The sequence below is a fragment of the Lontra canadensis genome, unplaced genomic scaffold (genome assembly GCF_010015895.1).
Source record: "Lontra canadensis isolate GAN:19392208 unplaced genomic scaffold, GSC_riverotter_1.0 scaffold29, whole genome shotgun sequence".
Lineage (NCBI taxonomy): Eukaryota > Metazoa > Chordata > Mammalia > Carnivora > Mustelidae > Lontra > Lontra canadensis.
Window position 1 is genome coordinate 10,386,806 of NW_022631023.1, and position 26,297 is coordinate 10,413,102.

Sequence of the window (26,297 nt, forward strand, 5' to 3'; positions counted from 1 at the left end):
TATGTATAGGAGACCGTGTTACTGGCCCTGTGAGGGACAGGCGGCCAGGGCTGCTGAGCAGAGACAATGGGGCAGAGCTATCCCCCAGCCCAGCCCAGAGCCTCTGTCTTAGGTGGGGGTTCTGGGGGTCTTCGACTTGCTCGTTCTTAGTCCCCCTCTGAATGTGACTGGGCCTCCTGAGCAGTGGCCTAGGGCACACCTAGAGGTTCTCAGCCCCAGCAAATCTCCAGGGCCCAGGTGATTGGAACACAAGAATTCGATCTGAGTGTCTCCTAGGGTGCTCATAGTGAGCAGCGTGGACGGGTGACCTCAGTGACCTGCCAGTGCTCTAAGCTTGGGAATGGGGGGGGTGAGGAGCCCCAACAATGCCTGAGTCCAGTGTCATGGTTCGAAATAAATAAACATGATATTTCCTATGCAACTAAGGAAGAGTCAAACTAGCACACATACTCATATCTATTCATATGTGTGCCGACTGTTTTAGTTTTATTTGTTTGTTTTGGGGTTTGGGGGTTTTGTTTTGTTTTGTTTGTTTTTTTGGTGCAACCAGTTTCCAGATGTTTTCTTTTTCTTTCTTTCTTCTTCTTCCCTTTTTTTTTTTTTTTTAATCCTAAGCATGATTTGTGTCTGGCAGAAATCAATAAAACTATAGCAATCCTCACCAAGTTTAAGATGCCCCTACAACTCCTCCCCTTGTGAATTCGAGTTAAGACTTCTGTCACTTTTTGTCTTTAAATCAAACAAACTTGATTTTCCAATTATACGAAATTAATTTAAAGAAATGCACCTCAGTGTTCTACCTTAGAATATCAGTTATCCAGGCTATATGGAAGAAAGAAGAATTTTCTAGAAAAGCAAAGGGTAGTTACTATTAGGACTGAGGGAGAAGGCTGTGATTGGGAAGGGGCATGGGGTGCTTCTGGGGCTGGCAAGGACTCCTCTCCTGGGAGGTGATTATGGTGTTGCTTATAAGTCATCATGGACACAGATCCATACTGCCCCCTGGTGGTCCCTCCATCACCCTCCAACATCTCCAAAGTGGGAGGTGACCAGGGTGGTCATGTCCTCTCTCCCAGGCCCTCAGGAGCTCCCAGTGGAACCTACAGCCAAGGAGGGGAAGCAGAGGAAGTGCAGAATCAAGGGAAGAGGAAAAATGGAAGGTTCTCGGGGTTTCTGTGATTGTGTGTGGTGCAATGGTTTGCTTGAGTCCAGGCCCCTTGACCACCCAGTCAGGCTACTTCCTGGTCCTGCCCAGATGCTGGCAAGGTCTCCACCTAGGCCAGTGAAGGTGGGGCACAGAAGGATTCTCTGCCAGGGCTGCTGTGGCTTGGCTTTGCCTCCCTCTGTTGATCACTCTGACTCCAGGACCCCCTCTCCTGTCACCCTCAAGGCCTGGTGGGCATCCCACTGGGCCCAGTTATGGGCCCAGCCCCATAACTCCTCCTTTGACTGGTTCCTCCACACCCATGGCCCCTGTCCCCTCTCTAAAAATAACCCCCAACGCCATCTAAATGTGTGCATTTTGTTCCAAATTCTTCTTGTCATTTTTTTTTTTTTTCAAATTCTATGGCCAGGGGTGCCTGGGTGGCTCAGTGGGTTAAGCCTCTGCCTTTGGCTCAGGTCATGGTCTCAGGGTCCTGGGATCGAGCCCCGCATCGGGCTCTCTGCTTGGCAGGGAGCCTGCTTCCTCCTCTCTCTCTCTGCCTACTTGTGATCTCTGTCTGCCAAATAAATAAATAAAATCTTTCTTTCTTTCTTTTAAAGATTTTATTTATCCCAGGACCTGAGATCATGACCTGAGCCGAACGCAGAGGCTTAACCCACTGAGCCACCCAGATGCCCAAATAAATAAATAAAATCTTTAAAAAAATTCTATGGCCAGATTTACTTATAAGTAATGAAGTTAAAACAGTGAAGTGCCCTTTTTGCCTATCAGATTGGTGAAAATTAAAGATTACTAATATCAAGTGGTGATAGCAATCTGAGGAGTCCAAATTGGTAGAAACTTTTTAGTGGATGATTTGGCAATATCTACCAATATTTAAACCATTAATGACTTTGAACTCTCCTTTTCCCTGCCATCTATAGATGCATATATCTACATCAGACCTTCGCAACTATGAGGAGATATTCATCATAGCATTATTTGAGATAGCAAAGACCTTGAAGCTATCTAAATAACCACAAAATAGGGCATTTGCCAAATAGAGTGTGTCCCATCCAAACAATGGAATACAATATAACCATTAAAAACAATGAGGTTTTCCATATTAATGACATGGGAAAATGTCCGTGATTTATTGTGAGGTTTACAAAAGCAAGTTACAGAATATAAAGTATGATTCATTTTTTTTTTTAAATCAAACATCTGTGCCTGGATCTGTATCTATACTCCTAAATCCACCTGTGTCTGAACGACGCAGAATAATTCCAACAGCTTTCTGGCTGATGAGTGAAGCAGGTGTGGATGTAGTAGGAACGAGTGACTTCTCTGAGGCTGGAAATTATCTACAGTACCTATGCATTGTGTTTAAAAGTCAAAAGTAATAGAACATTTTTTTTTTTTAAGAATGCTCCACGCCCAACATGAAGCCCAGTGTGGGGCTTGAACTCTCAACCCTGAGATCAAGATCTGAGCTGAGATCAAGAGTCAGAGGCTTAACAGACTGAACCATCCAGGCGTCCCAACAATTTTTTTTTTAATTTCAATTTTGACAGTTAACAGACCCTCCCCTTCCCCAATGCCCACTCGCTTCCCTGCCTCCCCACTTCCTGAAATACCAGGAAGTACTTTCACCTTCCCGGTGGGGGTAAAGATTTAATCAACAGACCACTTAGCAAGCAGGAAGTGTACAGACAAGGTATAAACAAAGAGTGTGCTTCCTAAATAGCCATTGGTCCCTCCTCCATGCCAGTGAATTATATTTGCCTCAATACTCTGCCATAGGTAGTCTCCCATTACATAGAGAGAGAAATTGAGGCTACTGAGAGTGGAGCTAAGATTTGACCAGTACGTTTATCTGGTACCAGAGCCGCTGCCCACGACCCCAGTACTCAGATTTATTCCGTGTCCCTATACAGCCCAGTAGGGCCACATTCACACCCGTCACCTTGATCTGACATCCGTTTGGACTGGCCATCCTGTCATTTCCCAGTCTGAAATGGAATCCACACAAGAAAAGGCAAGATACGCATTTGATTCTTCTGTTTACTAATTAGCAGAACAGTGCAGTAGTGCTCTGCAACGTCACCCCCAGGCAACCAACAGGTTTTTTGAATATATTTTTTTAATTGTGTGTTTGATTTGTTGTTTTGATTGTTTCAGTACTATAATGTACTCAAAAGTTTTTATAGATTTATTCTACTTCAATTTCTTGGAGTCGTTATTTATTTCTTTATTGACTGATGCTCAAATTCTTCCATTGTTGGCCATGGGAGGCTTTTTAAATGGACTCTTAGGTCCTTCCAACAGAACCTGGTAGTCTTTGATGGCTTCCTTGCTTTCAGGCTGGTCAAGAAGTCCCAAGCCCATCTTGTATATTTCCTTCCCTAAGAACAGAAGGACTTTTGGTTCCCCTAATAGGAGACAATATTAGGGACTGCAGTCTGAGTGGCAGAAGTACACATTCCGGCTGGATCGAGTGTTTTTGTTGATTGGGTGTGGCTGGATTGGGTGTTTTGTTTTGTTACTGACATGATAAGTAGGTTCATTAGTTTCGGATTTATTTGCATATTTTTGCTTTATCTTTCCTTTTTAACTTGTGTTTTTTAAAAATGCCAAATATTTATATTCTCTGGTTAAAGCAATAAAACGAAATACGTTCAGAAAAGTCTGTATTTCTTGCTTTTTCCGTCCTTCCTATTCTACTCCGCCACTTGTAGGTAAGCAATTTTAACTCATATTTGGTTCATTCTTCTGTTTTTCCTAAATGAAAATATAAGAAAGTATGCATATTTATTTATCATTTAGTTATGTGTATATATTTACACAAAAGATAATATAACACTTTTTCTTCTATACTTCTGATCACGTTTCTCATATCCATACCCAAACACTGGATGAAAGAAGCAAACTGTTGTCTTAGAATTGACTTCATTGCTTTATATAGTGTTTCACACGGCCATTCCAGAGCCCAGGGGACCTTGGGACAGTGGGAAAGGGAGTGGCTGGACAGGGTGACTCTGGGGCCACCATTACCACTTCAACCACAGTAGCCACACCTCTGTTCTACATCTTTGGCATTCCTATCAAATTTGGTCTGAAAAATGGTTCCCACTATAAAAGAAATCCTAAGAGAAAATAGCCATAAGCTACTGATCAACCCAAACACACTGATCCTGGCTTCTGAGAGGCTGTTCAGAGAACACATTCTTCATGTTAACCAGTCTGGGGAAATCTTACTGTCCAGGGTTGCCTAAACTTGAGTCCCAAGAAAATCATGGTGGGAAGAGAAAGGCTCATCCATTCAACAGTCAAGCGAAGGACCTGTCAAATCACTGACCATCAAACAGTCAAATCATTCCGACCCATTGTCATATGAGGGAATCGGTTTTGCACACTTATGGAACATCTTTTTTTTTTTTTTGAAGATTTAATTTATTTACGTGTCAGAGAGAGAGAGCACAAGCAGGAGGAGAAGCAGGCCCCCTGCTGAGCAAGACCATACAGAACTTGGTCCCAGGACCTTGGGATCATGACCTGAGTCGAAGGCAGACACTTAACCACCTGAGCCACCCAGGTGCCCCTATGAAGCATCTTTATCTCTAAGAACAAGAAAATACAAAGGCAACTGAAGAGCCTACTGGGATTTAAAAAAAAAAATCTTTTGCCGGGAGTATATAAAATTAAAAGTGATTTCCAGATAGGTTACTGAATTAGCTCAAGATTTGGCAGTCCAATAAAAGGCATGCAGGCTGACTTCCTTGTACTTTTTTTCACACCTTCCTCTGCCACCTGTGAACTCCACACATGTGCAGACTTAAACCACACACCTGTGCAAGTCTCACTAGACGTGTCATAGCTGTACCACTGGTGCCTGGAATAATGCCCAGTGCTTAGTATGTGCTCAATAAATGTATTTGGACTGGATGCATGAATGTGAATATTCTTCTTCATCCTCATGAACCAAATGGAAAGGGGTCATCAATGTAGCTCGCCGCTATTAAAAGATTGTTGTGGTAGGTAGGATTGTGTCTCCCTCACCCACATCATATGTCGAAGCCCTAACCCTGGCCCCAGTACCTCAGAATGTGACTCTATTTGGAAAGAGGGTCTTTAAAGAGGTGATTGAAGTAAAATGAGATCCTATAGGGGGGCCCTAAACCAACAGGTCTAATGACCATAGGATGAGATTAGGCTAGAGCCATAGGTGCCCACAGAAGGAAGGCCACGTGAGGACACAGCAAGAAGGCAGCCACCTACAAGCCCAGGAAGGAGACCTCAGAAGAAGGAACCAAAAACCTGCTGACACTTTGGTCTTAGACTTCTAGCCTCCAGAAACATGAGAAAATGAATTTGCTGTTTAAGCCACCAATCTGGTATTTTGTTATGGCAGCCCTACCAAACTAATACAATTGCCAGTCCCAAACCATGGGAAAAGCGATGTCAAAGAAACATTTTTTACAGTTAGCGTTTCCCATACCATATAAGCCAGAAGAAAATTGTACTGAGTATGTGTTTCATGGTGCTTTGAAAGTCAAAGTGTATCTCTGTGACTGGGCTAGTTGTAAGAAAGCCCTTTGTGAGGTCATCATACCACTTTGGTCAGATGGGCACAGAGAGAGACAGGCAAGCTTTTAAAAACACTGGAGGAGACACCATGCCTCACTTTGGAAACACTCTTTTAAGAAACATCATTACCAGAAATTCATTTGATAATGTCAGGAGGAAGCAATGTCTCCAATACTTGAAAACCCTGAGAACACTGCAGTATGATGGATTTAAGACAGTATATTTTGGAGAAACTGATATCGCTGAAAGTCTTGTAACTGGGGAAGACCTAAGTGATGGGTATTTCGTGCAAACTCCAACATGGTGTATTGTGCATGCTGGTGGTAGACACGGATGGGTGCCTTGGAAGTATCAGATGTTCCTAAGAGATGAGTTATGCATCAAACAGGAAGATAGCCTCTTCTTTGAGTTCTGTGATGTGGTGAAGAAGACCTATGGGAAGTGTGCCATTGTGGTCAAAGAGAGAAGGCAGCAGGACAAGATGAGGCCAAAAGAAGATGAAGAGCCAGAGGTCCAGGTCCATGCTCCATCTGTCATTAACTTAACGAGCATTGTGTGTTGCCCTGAGGTGGCCAAGTCCTGTGGCCATGAACTACTCTCTCTGCCTTCCCCTTACAATTACCTAAACCCTTTAGACTCAGCCTGGTCTTCTCTGAAATGGTTTATCATCAATAACAGAAAGGAGTTTTGTTTTCACTACATTGACAGTGTCTATTCTTACCAGTATATACTTCTCAGCGATTTAATTAGCAAAGGGATTGAAAGGATAAACCTAAGCAAATGGAAAATAATAACCAACAAAGTACGGAGATGGGAAAACTACTATCTTGGTAAATTTTCTTAAGGGTGATTCCTCTCACAAGCGGTTGGAACCATGCTATGGGCATAGTCTTTGCCAACTCTGCTGGGCTCGACTCTGGACCACGGCAGCCCAAGATGCTCCAACAGCAACCTCACAGAGATGCTGTGAGGACTGAGGTTTCTAAGGCTGTTGGCAAAGTGCTTTAGGTTTACCGGAGGTTCCATTAAAGCTTGTTGGTAAATTAGGGATCTCGACTCCCATCTTGTTAAGGCCACCATGAGAGCTATGTTAATGGGAGGATTCCAACTAACCCAGCCCAAAGGAGCTCAGTGGTGAGCAGGGGTGAGCAGAGCTAAGGGCTGTGTAGTCAAAATTTAGGTCAGAACCAAGTGTGTGGTCACCAAAAGTTGAAAATAGTGTGTCAACCAGTTTCAGCCAACCAAAATAGTCTACAGGGAGACAGTTTGCCATGAGCAGGAGATGTGGTCCAGACAGTGGCTGAGCAGGTTCATTGCTTCCCATTGCTTGTCAGAGGCTGAGTGAGATACATCTGAGGAGAAACTCCATCTAGGAGCTCAAGGCAAGTTGGTGGTCCCAGTAAGGCACCTGGAAAGCTGTAGCCATTGGTTGATTCAACTGGGACTTGGTAGGTGAACAGGTGAAGTGATTGGGGGTCTGTGGAGCCCACTTATCTAATATTTCATCCCAACTCGACGAATACCACCAGGAAGTTGTTAGACTTTGCCATGGAGTTGCATCTTGGGACCCCGAGAGCTGAGACACCTGTGGTTGGTATGGTACACCTGACTCAAGTTTAAGGCCATTGCTGATGCAGGTTGTAGGGATTTGTGGTAGCATGTTTCACCTTTATTGAAAAAGACCTGCCTCCAATTAAACATATCAGAAATTTCACTCCCACTTATATATGTTCAGGCGGTAATTTTACAACAGACGTAATTATTCCAGAGTGTGTCAAAAACAACTCATGAAAATCTCTACCTAACTCCTAATAGAATTACCCATCTGTAAGATTGTGAGGCCAGTTCCAGATAGCCAACTGCAGAAGACATCAGATGATTTGCTTGTCTTCCTTCCCTATTTCCTTCCAGGACCTCCCTGAATAATTATTCAGAAATAGGTGGTCCGATGAGATTCAATGTTCAGTGCTTTCAGCAGTCAAGTAGCAGACTTCTGCACCATTTTGTTGTCATGCATTTTATCTGGGGATGAAAACCTGTTGCGCCTGCAACCGCCAACCCCGAAGAACCAGGCAATCTCAGTTGTTACATTGCCCACTTCCCAGCCAGTGAGCTGTGTTTGTCTCCTGTGGCTGCTGTAACAAATACCACAAATTTGGTGGTCCCAAACAACAGACACTGTCTCCCAGTTCTGGAAGCCAGAAGTTTGAAATCAGTTCCACTCCATCAAAATCAAGGTGTGGGCAGGGCCATCCTCTCTCTAGAGGCTCTGAGAACCAGTTCCTTGTTCTTCTTGGTGTTCTTGGCTTCTTCTTGGCTTCTGGTGGCTGCTGGCCTTCCTTGGCTGGTGGCCACAAGGATCCAATCCTTGCTTCTGTGGCCACATTATTTTCTCCACTTCTGAGTCTAATTTCCCCTCTGCCTCCCTCTCGTAAGGACACTCGTGATGGCACATGGGGCCCATCCACATGGAGATGGGAAAACTACTACCTCAAAATCATTAATGGAACCCCATAGGCAGAGATGCTTTTTCCATATAAGGTAACGTTTCACAGTTTCCAAGGATTAGGAGTTTGATACCTTTGGAGACCATTATTTAGTTGGCCACAGATGCTGATGCAAGTCTTCTGCGAACTGGAATATGGCATTGCCCATCAGCAATTAACCTGGTGAAACAGCTCTGATCCTGTGCTGTTTCTGGGGTCTTCTCCACTGTCTGTTTCATGTAAGTTTTAGAATTTAGGTTCCTTGAGAGCAGGGAATACGACTCAAACCTCCTTGGTGACTTCAATGCACTGGCATTTGCCAGCTACCCCCATGTAGCTGGCCTGGGTTTGGGGGTATGAGTGTGCTTTGTCCCTACTTCACACTTATTATACATCTGCCCAGAATTCTGCATAGTCATAAGCACTGACAGCTACACATCCTTAACTTACTTAGTCCTCCCAACAGACCGCGATGAAGGAACCCCTGTTCTCTCAGTATAAACTGAGTCACAGAGCAATCACGTAACTCACTCCAGTGTGAAGGAGCTAAAGTTCACACCCAGTTTCACACGCATGGCCATTTTTCACGCTTCCTCTCTACTACTGGGCAGCTCATCTAACCCCATAACTACCCCATGGTGAAGGTTCTCTCATTTCCCTACGTTACAGGTGAGGAAACTGAGATGTTGAGAGATCACGCAAGCCAGTCAGACGCTAAAGCCCGTGTGCCTAAGCACCATGCTTGGCTTCGTGGCTGGAGCCCAGCTTTTTGTTCTCCTTTCCCACAGCTCACGTGCCACAAGAGTTGCCCCTGGCAGCCGACGAAGTGGCCATCTCCAAGAGGACCCCGCAACAAAGAGATTTCAATGCAGAATTGAGCAAGAGGCAGAGCACCTTTCAAAGACATTATTTTGCAGGGAGGGCAAAGACATGGAAGGTTTTAAGGTTCTCAGACAAAAACCTAAACTAAGAGGAGCTATTTTTGTTTGAAAACCAAAATAATCTAAGAAGTTTAAGGTTCTTTTCCCTTGGGACCTTGTTTCGTCTTTAGGAAGGCAAGGAGGGGAAAGAGATGTCAGGACAACCAGAGAGATTGAAAGGACCTCCTTTAATGTGTGATTTTGTTACATAATACTGTATGCATAATTAAGAAATGCTGCTTAAAAATAAGCATGGGAACTTCCAGCAGAAAGTAATGCAAGGTACACTGGGCTTTGGGAATCCAGTAGACCTCGCTGGAATCTCAAGTTTCCAGCTTATTAACTATGAGACTTTGGCCAAGTTACTTCACTGCCCTGAGGTTCAGTTGACTCATTAGTAAACTAGGGTTGAGGACTTTATTTTTTTTTATTTTTAAAGATTTTTAAAATTTTTCATTAGAGAGTGCACACAAGCAGGGAGAGGGGCAGAATGAGAGGGAGCAGCAGACTCCCCACTGAGCAGGAAGTCCCGATGTGGGGCTCGATCCCAGGACCCTGAAATCATGACCTGAGCCAAAGGCAGATGCTTAACAAACTGAGCCACCCAGGTGCCCCGGGTTGAGGACTTTAAGACGCTTCTCATAAGCTACGCCACTAAACCACATTCGGCACCTTCTGGGTGCCCCATACACTCAAGCTTCTGTTGTTATAGTCCAAGCTGAGGGCCAGCAAGTGTGCCCACACTCATACTGATGTCGCTGACCTCATCTCCTTTTCACTCTCTGGGGGAAATTCTTGCTGCTTTTTATCACCAGGACCTAATGCAAGCAGACACATTTTAAGATACTTTGATCAAAGGAACTTTGTTCTCTGGTATTTCTTTTAAGACCATCTGTGACAGGTCAGGCAGCTAATGAGAATAAATTTTGTCTGGTGGGGTGACAGGGAGGATGGTGAGCAGAGCCAAGACTCTTCAAGAGCAAACTTGTGTTGCGTTTATATGAACCGAAGAGTAAGTAATGAGGCACAGCAGTCTTGCATGTGTGGACAAGTCCCCTGGAAGAGCTTTCATGATGTTGGTGGAGCTGTTGTCCTTCTGAGGTTGGCTGATGAGACACTGCACCCTCTCTGGCCCTTTACCTACCAACAACCGTATCCTCACTCCCTCTCCATGGACATGGAGTCTCCCAAGTAGGTGGTGTGTCGGAATGATCTGTCCCAAAATGAACCTAAAAGTAAACGGGCAAATGGAGCTGGATGCCCAGTGGATCCCACCTTGTCTACCCAAGGAAGGTCCAAGCTCTGCCGGGTTGAAGGAGCTGCACCTGGCCAGCTGGGGGGGTTCAGTTGCCTACCCAGGCAGTACACACTCCTTCCATTTGTGATTGTTTTATACATACAAACTGTTGGTACATACTTGACCTCATTCAGTTTAGACCATCAGCCTGTACACAGGCAGGGCAATGATCATGGAGGTCATTTATAAATGAAGGCAAGTCCAGGCAGTCACTGACTCACCTAGGGGAATGCACACCTATAGTGATAGGAAGGCCAGAACCAGAAGCCACATCTTCTTCTCAAGGAGTCCTCACACCTGTCTCTAGCTGGCTTCATGGGTTGGTTAGGATTAGGTCAAGCTGTGAGTAGTGGAGACCCAACCACCGAGTTAAGGTAGCCCACTTCCACTGCTACAATCAAGAAGCACCAAAGGGGCAGTTCAAGGCTAATAGGATGGATCACTGGTCATCAGGAATTCAGAGTCCTCTTTTTACTCCAGTGTCCTAATCTGGTCCCATCTTCATAGTCCCAAATGGCTGCTGAGTTCAAGCCATTGCATTAGCACTCCAGGCAGCAAAGAAGAAAGGAAGGGAGAAGAGTTCATTTCTCCCCTTTTTAAGGGGACTTCCTGGAAGTTCCACATAACACTTCCACTTGAATCTCATTGGCAAGACTTAGTTGCAAGGGAAGCTGGGAAATGTAGTCTTTTGTTTGTGGATGCAATGTGGGCAGCTAAAATCATGATTCTATTAGTAGGGAGAAGAGGAGGAGGAATACTGAAGTAGGCAACTGGCAGTCTTGGCCACATTCCCTGCTCCCCTTCCTTTTGGTGTTACCGTCATCCACTCATCAACATTCCAACACCTTCTGGGAAAGAGGTACCAAAGAAAATAAGCTCGGGCCCTCAAGACATTCAGAGTCATGGCTTCCAAGGCCTTCAGGACCTGGTCCCTAGATGGTCCCCCATGCCCCCTCCCACTTCCTCCGGCAGCAGGTCGCCCTTCCTCTGTGTGTCCTTCAGCCTTGATCATGCCCCAGCTTTCTCCTTCCAGAAAAGCCCTTCCTTCAATCCTGCCTTCCCCGATGGCTACCAAGGTCTCTCTCCCCTCCCTGCAGGCAGGCCTGCAGCTCGCTGCAAAGTTGGGAATCACATGACACTTCTTTCACAGTTTTCAAGTTATCAGCTCTGTGTTTCCAGGGGAAGTATCTCCAAATTTAACCTGATGGGGCAAACTGCAAATCTGAAAAAAAGCACAACCTATACATTAGAGAGGGTCCCAAACATCTGGAAACACACGGAAAATACTGAGCTGGTGATTTGAAAACTAACCAGTTATTCATAACGAACACATTGTGCAGAAACCTTTCTCTCCTGGCTTTGCAGACACCACACATGTGCGCGCACGCACACACACACACCCAGACACACACACACACACACACATACACACATGCTTGAAATAACAATGCCAACAGCCCCGTTTCTACTCCCTCACACCCTCCCTGCTCTGCCGCTCACCACAGCCTGGCCTCTGTCCCCGCCTTGTTGCTCACACTGTCGCCAGGCGCACTGGCCAACCTACAGCCACACAGACCCAGAGCTCCTTCCCACCTCCCCTTCCCCTGTGCAGGAATGAAGGGGGCTGACCCCTGTCTCTGCCTCTGGCCAGCTGGGGGCCTCAGATGGGGCTATTAACCCCTCCGTGCCTCTGTTTCCTTATCTGAGAAGGGGATAATGACAGCTGGTGGAGGTAACGGGGTAAAGCAGGTGGGACAGTCACGCTGCCTCGCTGTCTCCGGATCTTCCTACCCTGGATGCTCTCTCCCAGGCTTGGCTTCCGGGGCTCATCTCCCTGTCTAAAGCTCACGAGAAGGTCCAAGCACCACCCCCTTGTGATCCCCTGAGGCTGTTCCCTGCACAGATCCCTGAGGTCGGTCTGGGGTCGAGCCCAGGAATCTGCATTTTAAAAGGCCACTCATGTGTGCTTACATTGGAGAACCCGTCCTCAGTTCCCTTTTCCCTCCAGAATCTCTCCATCATCCCCCGGCTTCACCCTGACACACAGGCAACCCACATGGGACAGTGCATGGCAAGGAGCACCTGTGTCATTGATTCCGGTGTCAAGGCCAGAGATCTGGAAATCGTCGGACCGAGTCATTCAGACAGCTGTGTTTCCCTGGAGACCATCATCTGGACACTGTCTGGGGAGAGGTAACCCTTCCTAAAGCACCCAAGAATTTTTGTTTGTACTATTCGGTTCCTGAAATACGTTGTGTTTCTGCCTCGTGAAGCAGAGTACGTAAACACAGCTGAACCTTTCCTTAGCGACTAAGGTCATCGTTGTGAACATAACGTCCTAATGTGCGGCATTCCCCGTGTGGGGCTGTGACCGCCACGCAGTGAGTTCTCAGGCTGGAGCAGCTTCATAAGGAACACCTCTCTCACTCTAAGGTATTTCAATATATCATCAGCTTGAAACCAATAAAGAGGTGTTAGGGTGTGGCTAGTTAAAGATTAAAGGGGATCTGTGTAAGGGGATCCTGGGGCTCCTCTGCGGACAGAGAACCCAGATTGCAGCTGATGCTCCCTGAAACATCTTTCAGGTACCCAGGGGCGGGCTCCTTCTTCAGGATTTGCTCACGACTGTGGTCCAGAGAGGGGCTGTCTAGCTGCAGTCCACGTGGAGTCCCCGTTGTGGGCTTTCCCAAGCTCTCTATCCACCTACATTGGCCCACGCGTGCAGGCATCCAACCAATTCTTTAAACTCAAACTATCAATCTACGGACTTTAAGCCTGTGCAGTGGAACTGTGAGCAGTAACTCCAGGAGGAGCTCCTCATCTCCCCCTAGTGGTGGAAGGGAGTGTGTAAGAAGGTGATGGGAGCCAAAAACAACACTGCACCAAAAACCCCGGAGTGCCGTCAATGGTTTAAGTTCAATCCTTAAGTCACCCTCTACCAAATTTTCCAAGATGACCCCATGTTCCACAAATTCCAGAACCGAGTTTTAAGTCCCCCTAGGAAAGCGCCTGTGTTTCAGATAAACGTGACCATCTAGGGCTTGGGCGTATTTAGAATCTCCAGGAAAAGTCAACAGCCCCCGTCCTTGGGTTTCTGAGGCGCCCAGCAGGGAAGGGAGGGAAGGTCTGGGGTTGGAGGACTGGATATGGTGTCGGGTGGCCGCCAGGCATGCTGGGAGCCAGGAACACCCTAGATCCACAGAAAGGGAAAGAACCATCCTAGATCAGGGCGGGCCTGTGGTGGGTCAGGCTGACCAGGGCCCCCTAACAAAGGCAGGATGGTTGGCCCTGGGCCCAGGGTCAGTTCTGAGACCAACCCGAGCAAGTCAGGGAAGCACTGGGGTTGGAGGGCAGAAATCCTGGGGCGTTCCGCTTCCGTTCTGGTGTCTGCTCACGTGCCACAAGACCCAGGCCACACTGACTGGGGATTAGCAGCTTGTTGGGTCAAGCTACAGATGTAAACACTGCCTTCTAAATTGTGATTAAGAGCATCAGAAATCACAGTAAAATCTGAGAAAGAGAGAATTCCTTGTTCATCTCGTTTAAAATTCAAAGTTCCACCAACCTGGGCCAGAGTGGGGAAGACATGTTAATAATATACAGTTGGTCCTTCAACAACGCAGAGGTTAGGGGTGCCAAAGCCTTGTGCAGTCAAAAATCCACATGTTTTGGGGGCACCTGGGTGGCTCAGTGGGTTAAGCCTCTGCCTTCGGCTCAGGTCATGATCTCAGAGTCCCAGGATCAAGCCCTGCATCGGGCTCTCTGTTTGGCGGGGAGCCTGCTTCTCCTTTTCTCTCTGCCTGCCTCTCTGTCTACTTCTGATTTCTCTAATAAATAAAACCTTAAAAAAAAAAATCCACGTGTTTTAACTTTTGGCTCCCCAAAACTTAACGGCCCATTGTTGACTGGAAGTCTTACCAACTAACATAAAGCTGATTAACAGGTATTTGGTATATGTATTATGTGATATATTTTTAAAGTAAGCTAGAGAAGAAATGTTAAGAAAATCATAAGGAAAACACAGTACAGTACTGTACTGTCTTTATGGAAAAAGGCCTGCTTATGAGTAGAGCCCTGCAGTTCAAACCTAGGGGGGTCAAGGGCCAATTGGACACTCATGCAAATTTCCCACGTGGCCACCAGCAAAGGGACCGGAGCAAACACTGCACCGTATGTTCGGCTTTGGTTCCTGCTTCCTCATCCCCCACCCACTCTGGTATCAACAGAAATGAGACAACATGAATCTTTTAACAGAGATCTCAGGCTGTTAGGTGCTGAGTCAAAAAAAATCTTAGTATCACTTCTCTCATATCTGGAAGTCTCCTTAGCTCAACTCCCCACTCATCTCTCCTCAGCAAATCCCAACAGGCAAACGCGGGGAGAGGACAGTATACCCACTCGTCTCACTCTCTCACGACAGGGCTCAGTGACAGGAGTTCTTCCGAGACTCCCACCCAGGGTGGCCGGTGGGTCTCACCCTGTAGCCCGCCCCATGAGGACCCTCCTGGCTCAGCAGAGACGCCAATGCTCCCTGGGGAAGTGAGCGTGCAGCTTCCCTCCACCCCAACAATGAAAATATGGCATAAAGTGGGTAAGAGAAGAGACTGCGGGAGGGCAGCAGAGAAGAGGGCTGGGAAGGACTGGGGAGGACAGGTGGCTGAGGCTTCCACCCTTGAGCAGGTGCCACTTCTCCTGCGGCCCAGTTCTGCATCAAGAGCACCTGTGACGTGGCACCCAGAGCTGGGACGGGCTGGGAGGGGTGCGGGCTTGCAAAACTGCCCCCCTCACAACATGGTGGGTGTGTGTCTGTGTGAGACCAAAAGACTGGCTAATTCCAGAGACAGACACTCCCTTTTTTACAAAGGTATTTTATTTTAATAAACAAAATACAGGTTCTTTTAAGAGCATAAAAAAGTTCATATTATTTTTTTTTAAGATTTTATTTATTTATTTGACAGAGAGATCGCAAGTAGGCAGAGAGGCAGGCAGAGAGAGAGAGGAGGAAGAGCTCCCCACTAAGCAGAGAGCCTGATGCGGGGCTCGATCCCAGGACCCTGAGACCATGACCTGAGCTGAAGGCAGAGGCTTAACCCACTGAGCCACCCAGGTGCCCCAAAAGTTCATATAATTTTAAGTTAACCCTACAGGTTGGGAGTTTATCCTCCGACACATCATGCTGTAATTGTCTCCTCTTTCTTCTCAGCCAGAATCCACTCAGGCTGACATGTAAACGCAAATTCTAGAAAGGAAGATCAAAAGGACAAGTAAGAAACGTCTGAATGTTTTACTTGCTTGGCATTACCCCTCATGCTCGGCCATTTCAACTTAGCCAGCAGGAACTACTGAAGTCTATCTATTAAAGAATGTATTTTCACAAACTCCTGATTTTCTGCCCATCTAAAAATCCCCCTTCTTTAAAACTGGGCTCGATAATACATTAATAAAAAGATAAAAAATTTAAAAAAATAATAAATAAAAATAAATTTTTTAAAAGATGACATGGATGGAACTAGAGGGTATTAATACATGAATAAATGAATAAAAATTTAAAAAAAATAAATAAAATAAATTAAAAAAATAAAACCAGGCTCGAGGCTGGAGGGAAAATGAAGGGTCAGGCCTGTTGCCCCCCCCCCACCCCCGCTTTCCCTGGAGCCCTCCGTGGATGCCTATGGGAGGGGAGAGGCATTTACGCCCCACGCCCCACCTTTCCCTTCCTCTTCTCGGTCTCACACACAAAAGAAGGACTCTGCCCAGGGCAGGACTTCAACCTGCAACATTTCAGAGGACCGGCCTCCCTTGCCTGTTTTACTTTTGTTCTCCCTTGTGCCTGAGGGTTTCAGTTTCAGTCAGTAAAACACCTTTTCCCAAAAAAAGGAAGGGTCCCTGACAGAAACTTCTTTGGCCTGGTAGAAGCTTCCAGCCTGCCAAGGACCCACATGGTGCCAACAGAGGAGGGGGTTCCCAGCCCGGGTAAGGACCGAACAGCCACAGTGGAATTCCCTACGTTTGGGAAGGTGACGGGTCAGGGTGAGGCCCAGGGGGCACAGGTCTGACCTGGGCTCAGTTCTGACCCGGCTCTTCACTAAGTCGTGTGTCAGCCCTTTCTCCGTCTGAACAGGCCTCACGGAGCCCTCAGAAGGGGGACTGCCACCATCTAAGAAACACTGAGCAAACGCTAGCCCCCACAACGGTCGTTCAGCACAAGCGCTGCTACGAGTACTTGTTAGTGTGCTGTTCCCCTCCACACACGTAGAAATCCTCCACAGGAATCCCACTGACAGAAGTGTGGCACCTCAGGGCAGAGAGGGCTTCTGGAGATCGCTGGCCCACTGCCTCCCAGAGCGACGGCAGACGGGGCCGCCTCAGGGTCCCCTCACTAGGACGTTTGCACCCAGCCAGGGGCTGGGGCCTGGAAATCTGCACTTCTACCAATTCTGATCATCAGCCAAGTGTGGGGACCACTGATCAAGAAAGCCCTGACACCGTATTTGAATCTTCTAATTTTTAGAGAAGCACAGAATTCAACCTGATCCGTGAAGAAATGGGATCAGTGCGGGAGAATGACCATCATAAGCTCAACCTGTAATGGGGACTTAAGCTCAGCAAACGTGTTCTGGGCACCTCCTGTGGGTCCACGACGATGAGTAAGACTTCGTGCCCGGTGAAGACGCTACGAGGAAGGGCCCTCTGGGACTAACTGGCAAAGGCCGAGGGGCGTGAAAGTCTATCATGGCTGAAGAATGGCCTGCGGAGTGTGGGGAGGGGGCGCTAGAGGGGACAGATGGGACCCGGGTGAAGGACACATGTGGGGATTGTGATGCCATTCCTACAACTCAGACTTTATCCTGAAGACACAGCAGGATTTCTTAATCCTAGGTGAGGGCATGGGTTTCAAAAGACCTGTGGCCACCACACCTCCTCCGCACCCCCGTCTGTCTGCCATTTTCTGTACAACGGTGGGTGATTCTAACACGCATCCTTCTGCTGGGAGAAGGTCCCAACTTTCGCGAACTTCTCAGGAGTCCTGTGACCCAGGAGCGGTTAAGCACCAGGGTCCCTGACTAAGGCTGCCGCAGCACAGGCTTCAGGCAGGTGTGAAGAATGAGCCGTGTGGCCTGGCTGGTCTGCACCAGGGCACAGGGTCAGGGTGTGCACGCCTCGCCTTCCACAGACGTTCTGCTTCAGACACCAGAGGAGCCCGAGGGCTGAGGGGTTCTCCGACTGCCTCATCTGGGGACCAGTCCAGCCCACCGGACACTCCACACGCGCCAAGTCCTCGTACCTCTGACTTCCCTTTAGTTCTCCTTCTTCTCCAACTGCTTCTTTTTCTCAGCTTCCAGTTGTTGCTGTTTTGCTTCCAACCTTTTCCTCTGGTATATTTTGACTCCAGCAAATGCCAGGCAGAGAATTAAGGTTTTGGCTGCCAAGATATACAGTAGCAGGGGCACGTGTTCCAGAACCTTAGAGAAGAAAACGAGCATTCTCAATGTTCCATGATTGATAAGAAAGCTTTCTTTCGAGTTCCTTCATCTAACAAACCTTTACTGTCCACCTCTTATGTAACAGGCACTAGGTGAGGCGCTGGGGCCACACCAGTGACCAGGACAGGCAAGGTCCCCGGCCCTGCGCCGGCCAGCCGAGGTCTACCTCTGCCCCCACTGTGCCCCCCATCACTCCCCCACTGCTGGCTGCACAAGAGAACTGCCCGTGGACTGCGGACATAACTCTGGTCTCTCACAACCAGACAACACACTTTGCCAGTACCCCAGGCCCTCTACTCCTGAGGCAGTGCCATGGTCCAGGAGCCAGAGCTGGGGGCCTGGGTGACAGCTCTGCTCTGCCCCCCGCTGACCACGTGACTGGTGCCAATCACGTGACTTTCTGAGCTGCTGCCTCTTCAGGGGAGGCTGGACCAGACCTTCCTTCTGGATTCTCCAACTTTGGCATGCTACGCTTTCCTCTTGGTTGTGGCTACTCATTAGTTCTGGCACTTGAAGGTAAAGTAAACATAAAAAGAGAACAAAATTCAAAATACAAGGGGCACCTGGGGGGCTCAGTCGGTTAGGCATCTGCCTCTTGATCTCAGCTCAGGTCTTGATCTCAGGGTCACAAGTTCAAGCCCCATGCTGGGCTCCACACAGGGCATGGAGCCTTCTTACAAAAAAAAAAAAAATTCAGAACATGAAAACTTAGCTACCTATTAACTGTTCCTGTAATTTTCTGTAGGAGGGAAGCTTTAGCCCAAGGGCTAAAATGATACCCGGGGAACAGCTATGGATTTGAATTACTGTCTGTACTAGTAAGGTACACTATTACGATAATCTCGGTAGCACAATAGCATCTCTGGGCAAACACGATACTCATTTCAGAAACATGAGTAATGGGACCTGAATAACAATGATGAGCTTTTAGTGTGATTAAAAATTCCTTCCCAAATAAAGGCATGCTTTTTCTGAGTGATCACCATTCTAGAGGACTAGGCAGGATTTAGTCCAATGCAATCATTAAATCTCCAAACATCACTTATGCAATTCCTATACAATGACTTCTGGCATGGGAAGAACGTTTGTCTCTGCTTGTAACACTTTAACTCGACCGGTCAGAGGAAACTTCAGCTGGGAACGACATGCTCACAGAGCTCGAGGCCCAGGGGAGATTTCACAGATGACCTAGACCCCCACGTGGTTTCACAAACAAGGAGAGCGAAGCTCCTCGTGGCGGGGAGAGGCCAACCCGAGTCACATAGTGAATAATTCATGAGGAGGCCAGACTCAGAATGAAACGGTCTAACCTCTACGCCAGCCTTCTTCCCCCTGCATCCTGATTTCCAAGGAAACGGAATTAACACAATCATAAATTACGTGCATAGGTGTTCATCCAGTTTTATTAAAATTCTCGATGACTGAGGCCTACACGCAGATTTCACACGCAGAAGACCGAGCATCAGTTAGGCCCACTGGGAACTTACTGCGCTCAACGACTCCCCTACATTTTCCCCAGGATTCTCATCGGATCCCCGGGAGACAGGGACACTGTCCTAATTGTGTGGCTGAGAAAGTGTAAAGTCTGGAAAAGTGCTCTGACGGCTCCGAAGCCTGAACTCTCTTCATTATTACACAACGCTGTAACATCTCCCACATTCTCCCCAGCCCTCCCCAGTTTTACACCTAAATTACGCAAAGAAATGAAGCCTTGGCTACTGAAATTTCCCAAAGGCAACCGGAATCACTACCTCTGAAATCTTTTAGCCAGTTACTTATGGATATTTGAGGAAGGTTGCCATGTGATACAGCAGGAATGTACCAGAGAGTAAAAGGAGGAACCTGAACACTTAAAACGTCTGAATTTAACTATAACAGTTAAGATTACAAGAACATGGAGTAACTGGATAATAGTTTCCAACCGCAAAGTCATTTTAAGAGAAAAAAATAAATATAACATAAATGCTTCAGAAAGATCACTCTAGTAAACAGCATGAAAGATTAAAAAATTTGCAGCAGTGAAACTTTTTCTCCTGACAAATATAAGCGGCTTAGAGCACAGACCTTCCGGGGCTCCTGGGTGGCTCAGTCAGTTAAACGTCTGAGTCCTGATTTCAACTCAGGTTGTGATCTCCGGGCTGTGGGATCGAGCCCCCAGTTGGGCTCTGTGCTGGGTGTGGAGCCTGCTTGGGATTCTCTCCCTCCCTCCCTCTCCCTCTGCCTGCCCCCACCCCCATGTTCATGCTCTCTAAAAAAAAAACAAAACAAAACAAAAAAAAAAAACCTTAAAAAAGAAAATCAATAAAATAAAAGCCTTCTCTGTGCCCTGCCTTCAACCTGTGTTAACCCCAGACCTAAGTGGTCAGGAACTGGGGGTGGGTCCACAGCTTGTGTTTTAACAAGTCCTCAGCTGGTTCTGATGCACTGAGGTGTGAGAGCCACTGCCTTGGAGCATTACGCATGACGCTCTGAGTCCTGCTGATGTGGCCCTTTGCACCAGTGACTGCCTTGGACTGTGGTCACCGCAGACAGGACAAGCCCTGCCCTAAATCCCACCGCACGCTGCTTCCCGCTTCTTCCCCTCAGACCCCCTCACCGCCTCGGCTTTCCTTCCCAGCTGTTCTGCTGTGAGCTCTGGAACCCCAGTGTATGTTCAACAAACACTCCTACATTTTCGACCCCTTCAAGAAACCCTCACTCTGCCTCTTTTTTTCTTTTTTTTTTTTTAATTTTATTTATTTGACAGAGTGAGAGAGAGATCACAAGCAGGCTGAGAGAGAAGGGAAATAGGATCCCCGCTGAGCAGAGAGCCCGACGTGGGGCTCGATCCCAGGACCCTGAGATCATGACCAGAGCTAAAGGCAGAGGCTTAACCCACGGAGCCAACCAGGCGCTCCTCTCCCTCTGCCCGTTAACCTCAACCAGGCTTGTCCTGGAGAATAGTCCATGGCCTCCCTGCGTGGCCCCGAAACCCCTCCCTAAAGTTGCTGAGGAAGGAGAGGGGTTCTCTATCTCCCAGTTCCCGGGTCCTGCTTCCAGATCTTTCCAGTAAGCCTTGCAATGGAAAGCTGGTGGATGTTCTGAGCTAGGAAATGTTCATAATTGAAAAAAAAAAATACATACAATGAGATTGTTAAGTTTGAAAATATACACACTACACTTACATGTATGGAAAAAAGACTGGAAGAAAACACAACAAAATTGTTAATAGTAACTATCTCTGGAGGGTGAGATAACACAATTTTTACTGGATTTTAAACTTCCAAAGAATCGACGATAAAATATATTTTGGTGGCTGTTCTCTTAACCTTTACCGCACCCCATGCACTTCAGGGATTTAACGTGATGACTCTCCTTTCCCTCTGTGAGCCCTGCTGACGGCTGCCCAAGGCCCACTAAAGGCCCACAGCTTGCAGGCTACTGTGTGACTGTCCTTGGACCTGTGCTCCTGGAGGCTGAGTCTATGCTACAGAGGACAGCTGGGATTATTCCTCAACTAGTTGAAGTTGTACTTGATGTTATAATGGATAATTTATCTAAATACAACACTTACAAAATATGGCTATATCACACAAGGAAAAAATTGTTTCCATGAAAACTAAATTGAATGCTTTCAATGCATTTTCAAATTTGGGTTGGAAAAAAAAAAAGTGCTGTTGGCAACACAAATGTAAAAGATTAGGAAGAACATAAAAATCTGGAAATATCTTGTATGTAGACTGTTTCCTAAAATATGAACCCACTTTAAAGAAACCAAAATGTGAAACTGTAGGAAAACTTTAAAGGCATGATTTTTGCAAGACGAGTGAGGCAGATGTGAAGTCTGTATACCCACTCAAAGAAAGAGCCTCGCCTTCCCCCAAAAGTCTGGGGAATAAATGTACTTTTATATGTTTGAACTTAAACTATTAAGTATTATTAGGATTCCTGCTTTAATCCACTTTTTTCTTTTTAATCAACCTGTATCTACAGAACTGTTATTCTGAATTTATATAAGGAGGAGAAAGAAGAAACCCAAGCCATAATGGTGAACACTGTTCTCACCTTCCAGTTCATGTTGGGTGGATTCACTCTGGGTCAATGCAGGCCCCCTCAGACAAGCACATGAGGAGAGGAGCTCGAAGGGCAGGTCTTGCTGTACTGGTGGGAAAGAGAAGAAAAGGGTCACTCACGGTTTTCTGGAGCAGACCACCATAGGAAGACCTCTTTGATGGAGAGAAAGGGTGCATTGAGCAAAAAGAGTGAGGGCTGCAGACAGGAGGGGTCAGTGTCCCTAACAATGTAACCCAGAGCCTGATGGAAAGCAGATGGCCTGGCTTAGGGCTGACGCAGGCCTGGGTCTTGGTGAGCAGAAACGTCACCCTGGCTGCTCTCTGCCGAGCACAGCCCGGGAGCAGAGGTGGCAGTGCTGCTCCTAAGGGGACACACGCTCCCATCCCTTTCATCTGTGGATGTAACAGCGCAAGTCCAAAGCTACTTCTCCCCCCACCTCCTGGCCTGAGCAAGAGCTGGGTTGTTCATGAGTGTCTTTCTGTTTTTCAGGTCCTCTGAGTGTTAATGAAGCAAATCTTGGTTCTTAAAAAATATCTGGAGGGGAGTAAATGATAGGGGGAAAAAATGTCCTTCGAAAGCAATTCCTATCTAGAATTTCATCTCAGCTGTGAGGGAGACCTAGGGGAAGGTGAAGCAGGGAGTGGAGGGCAGGGACACGGCCGGGGCACAGTATGTGCTCCAAGCCTGTATGTCACTATTTTTAGAATATGGCACATACCCCCAGAGTCAGAAGACTTGAACTCTGCATGAAGAACCTACACTCTGGTAAGTGACTTCCCTCTCAGGGCCTTGGTCCCATCTGTCAATGAAGAAAGGGGGTGTCAACTAGATGGGCCGTAGGGCCCTGATTTTTTCTGAAATTGGGCAGCTTAGAGCAGAATCATAGCTTCACTTCACAGTGCGGGGCGGCACGAGAGCACATCAGCTGCATGAACTCATGCAGCCCTAGGAGGTAGAGGTTATGGTTCCATTTCAGAGATGAGGAGACAAAGTTAATGGAACGCGTCCAGGGTCGACGGGGACTGGGATTTGAACCCATCTGGTGTGACTCTCGAGTCTTATCCTGATGTGGGCAGAAAGCTTTGCATTCAAAAACCATGGAGATGCTTGTCTTGACATGTACTTAGAATTAAGAAAAGCACAAGACAATGTCACAGGCCTTTAGAATGGGGATAATAAAATGGCTTCAGGGAAAAATGTTTTACTAAAACTTTTACTTACAAAAACATCTAAATATAGAAAATTCAGACCTCATCTAGTCAAGGTCATAGTATCTGGAAAACAGGCTGGTGGTTGGCACAAGATAACCCAGTTTTCCCCATGACTTCTTTCAAAGCCAGGTAAGTTAATGATAGGAACGTACACCATAAATCTGTTTAAATGCGATAACGGTGATTCTCTTCATGGATTAAGGGCCTGTTTATCTTCTAGTAGCAGCAGATTCTGACTTGCACCACAGAAATATGTTCCTAATAGGTTATAACCTATTGCTAGAATTTTCACTTTTAGGAATCTTGGATAATCTCGGGGATTAGCCATACTGTAGCTTACAACATTTAAGGTTATGTAAATTTTATTTTTACAACTCTTGCCCTAATTGAGTTGGGTACAAATATCGTAGGTGAGTTTAGCTGTTCCTAATTTTCTGAGGTCCTATTAATGTAATTAATATATTAATTACATGAATTAATCGAAGAATTAATGGCTTAACGTAAGACACATTAATGGATTAATGTAAGATATTGATTCCCAAGGTCAAGGACGAAAAATTGGTCCAAAAAGCTTATAGGAAGAAATAAATTAAAAAGAACACCCAGTGGGGCGCCTGGCTGGCTCAGTCAGTAAAGCGTACCACTCTTGATCTTGAGGTGGTGAGTTTGAGCTCTGCATTGGGTGTGCAGATTATTCAAGGAAATTAAAAAAAAAAACAAAAAACAGTGTTGACTTAATAAACAACAACAACACAGGACTATGATTATGACTGGGGTGACCTTGGACAAGTCGCTTGGCCTCTCTGAGCCTCAGGTCCCTCATTTGTGAATTCTTCGGAGGCCCGATTGTAAACACAAAGCAGAGCACCATGCTCAACACATGGAAAACATTAAATAAATACCGTTATTGTCATGACAAATCTCTCTCTTTCTGTTAATGGACATGCCAAGCTTAAGAACCATAAACAAGAGGCAAGAAGGGCAAAACGCCGTCGATGAAGACAGCAGGGACCAAGAGAGCCAGACTCTATTTTTGGTGGCACCCCTGGCAGGCACGTGACCTGGGGTAAGCCATTCACCTCCCTGAACCAAAACGTTCTCGTTTTAAACACCAGAATCCAAAGAACAACTCTGCAATTCTGGCATTCGTAAGTCAAATGGGATGCCACAGAATCGGACTATGAAAATTTACTGGCAGTCTCCACAACTTCATACAGAGAGGGAGAACATTCAAGCTCTTTAGAAAGAAACATATTTAAAGTCAACCTGCAAACAAGGTAGTGGAAGGGAGGCAGGGAGAGAATGGGAGACAAGGCAGTTGATCAATTCAGCTCGTTCCTACCTGCTGCCTCCAAATGCTAACTTTCCCCACCCCCCTGCACTAACATACTCCAACTCAGCCATTTCTGTAGCACCCCAGCAGGACTTCAGCAAAGGAGAACAACTGAGAAAGCTAAAAATATCAGCAGGCTATTAGCTCCAAGCCATAAGCACACACCTGCTGCAGAATCACGCACAGGAGACAGCTGGTATCTGAGGGCTGAATGGCAAAAGCCAGTCAGATGGGGACACTTTTGAGATATAAAATCTGTGAAGTGCAGGAAGTTTTTAGACTTTCCCTAGAACTATCCACAAACCTAGCTTAAATCTCAAAAATAACAATGGCTCAGACAGAAATGGTTCTGTCTCCTTTACTGGAAAAATAGTCTCATTTTTCCTTTGCCAGTTTTCTCCTAAAAACCAGAAAAGCTCTCCGCTTATTTGGGTTAGGTCAGTGAACGCAATATGGATAACATATTGTCCGCAATCTACATTTTCTTCTAAGCACACCTAACTCTAGGATCGTCTGTCCCTTCGTGTCTACGCTCTTGAAGCCGCTGAGTATGTCAGCCCGAACGTTCCGAATATGTTCGCGTTCCCAGTCTCCACCCTTGTCACCCCAACTATTCCCCCCATCCTTGGAAGCTGGAAGGTGCAGGGAGGAGTTAGTTAGTTTCGGGTGAACCTTGGGCATCACTCCGTGGACCACTGAGCCCCTGTCCTCGGTCACCTGGGATTCCCAGGGCCAGAGACACTGGAGCTCGGCTCCTCCGTAACCGGGGGACCAGGCCAGGGTCCCCTCCGCCCCGACACCTGGGGAACAACACCTATCCCGCTCAGACCCGGAGATGGGGGCCACGGGCGGCCGTTGCTTCCCCCACCCATTCACAGAACAGACTGTCCAGAGCACTCGCTCATCCGCCCAAACTCTCTGGCCAGAACAACTCGGCCTAGCGCAGATCTCTTGCCAGCTTAAACATTGCGCCCCCGGCGCCGGGTCGGGCGGATTCCGCGGCGACTGGACGCCGGAGCCAGGCAGGGGCGCTCCGCGGGTGGGGACCGCGACGTCCCTCCCCCTCCCGGTCCCCACCCGGAGAGCTGGCGCCGCGCGGCAGGGGGCCGGCTGGCGGACATCCTGGACAAAACGGGCCAACGGCGGGCCGTCCACCCGACTCCCCAGCGCCTCAAAGAGCTGTCGGGCTTCGGGTCAGGATCCCGCTGACCGGACGTCACCCACTTACAGCTCCAGGCCGCGTAGGTTCCAGCGCCGGGACTGCACAAGAACCTCAACTCCCACAATGCTACGGGGAAACTACAGGTCCCGAAATGCACCGCACCGCGCGCCGGCGCAGTGGGTCCGGGCTGCTTTTCAGCGGTGGTGAGCGGAGCGCGCCGGCGCAGTGAGCCGCTGTGGGCCGGGCGTTGGGAGACTGCGCAGGGGTCAAGGGTCACGATGGGCCCGGGCGGGTGAGGCTGTCCAGGCCACGGTTCTGAATTTACCTGGGCTGGGGGAGGAGGCGGCCGGAGAGCTGGGGCTCTCGCGTCCCTGCTGTCTGCGACTGAGGATCCTTGGCTCCCCAGAAGTTTCCAGATGTGGCGTTCATGTCCTCTGACAACATGCGTGCATTTGCCTTTGGGAAAGCGCTTGCCCCCATCCTGGGTTCCCAGACTCCCTCAACAAAGGCGCGGCACGCGCGTAGGGTCTGGGCACGCTCAGTCCCTGCCCCACGGGAGGGCGCAAGCCGGACCCCAAAGACCGGATGACGACAGGGAATGTCCACGGAGTTCTTTCTGT

The 26,297-nt window shown here is 47.5% G+C and overlaps 2 protein-coding genes across 2 annotated transcripts; one reads left to right on the plus strand and one right to left on the minus strand.

Moving 5' to 3' along the window:
- Positions 1–5,802: 5,802 nt before the first annotated feature.
- On the plus strand, positions 5,803–6,767 carry FAM243A (family with sequence similarity 243 member A). The gene has a single exon (XM_032865551.1). It carries the CDS (start codon positions 5,820–5,822, stop codon positions 6,573–6,575), a length of 756 nt encoding a protein of 251 aa, XP_032721442.1. The 5' UTR covers positions 5,803–5,819; the 3' UTR covers positions 6,576–6,767.
- Positions 6,768–15,468: 8,701 nt separating this feature from the next.
- SMIM11A (small integral membrane protein 11A) lies at positions 15,469–25,767 on the minus strand. The gene is made up of 4 exons (XM_032865381.1): positions 25,744–25,767; positions 21,963–22,058; positions 17,720–17,897; positions 15,469–15,673 (listed from the first exon to the last, which is right to left on the minus strand). Exons 2-3 carry the CDS (start codon positions 21,972–21,974, stop codon positions 17,733–17,735), a joined length of 177 nt encoding a protein of 58 aa, XP_032721272.1. The 5' UTR covers positions 21,975–22,058; positions 25,744–25,767; the 3' UTR covers positions 15,469–15,673; positions 17,720–17,732.
- Between the last annotated feature and the right edge of the window lie 530 nt (positions 25,768–26,297).

What these genes read in the sequence shown, in the direction of transcription:
- FAM243A (XM_032865551.1), top strand. Translation starts at nt 5,820, where the DNA reads ATGCCTCACTTTGGAAACACTCTTTTAAGAAACATCATTACCAGAAAT.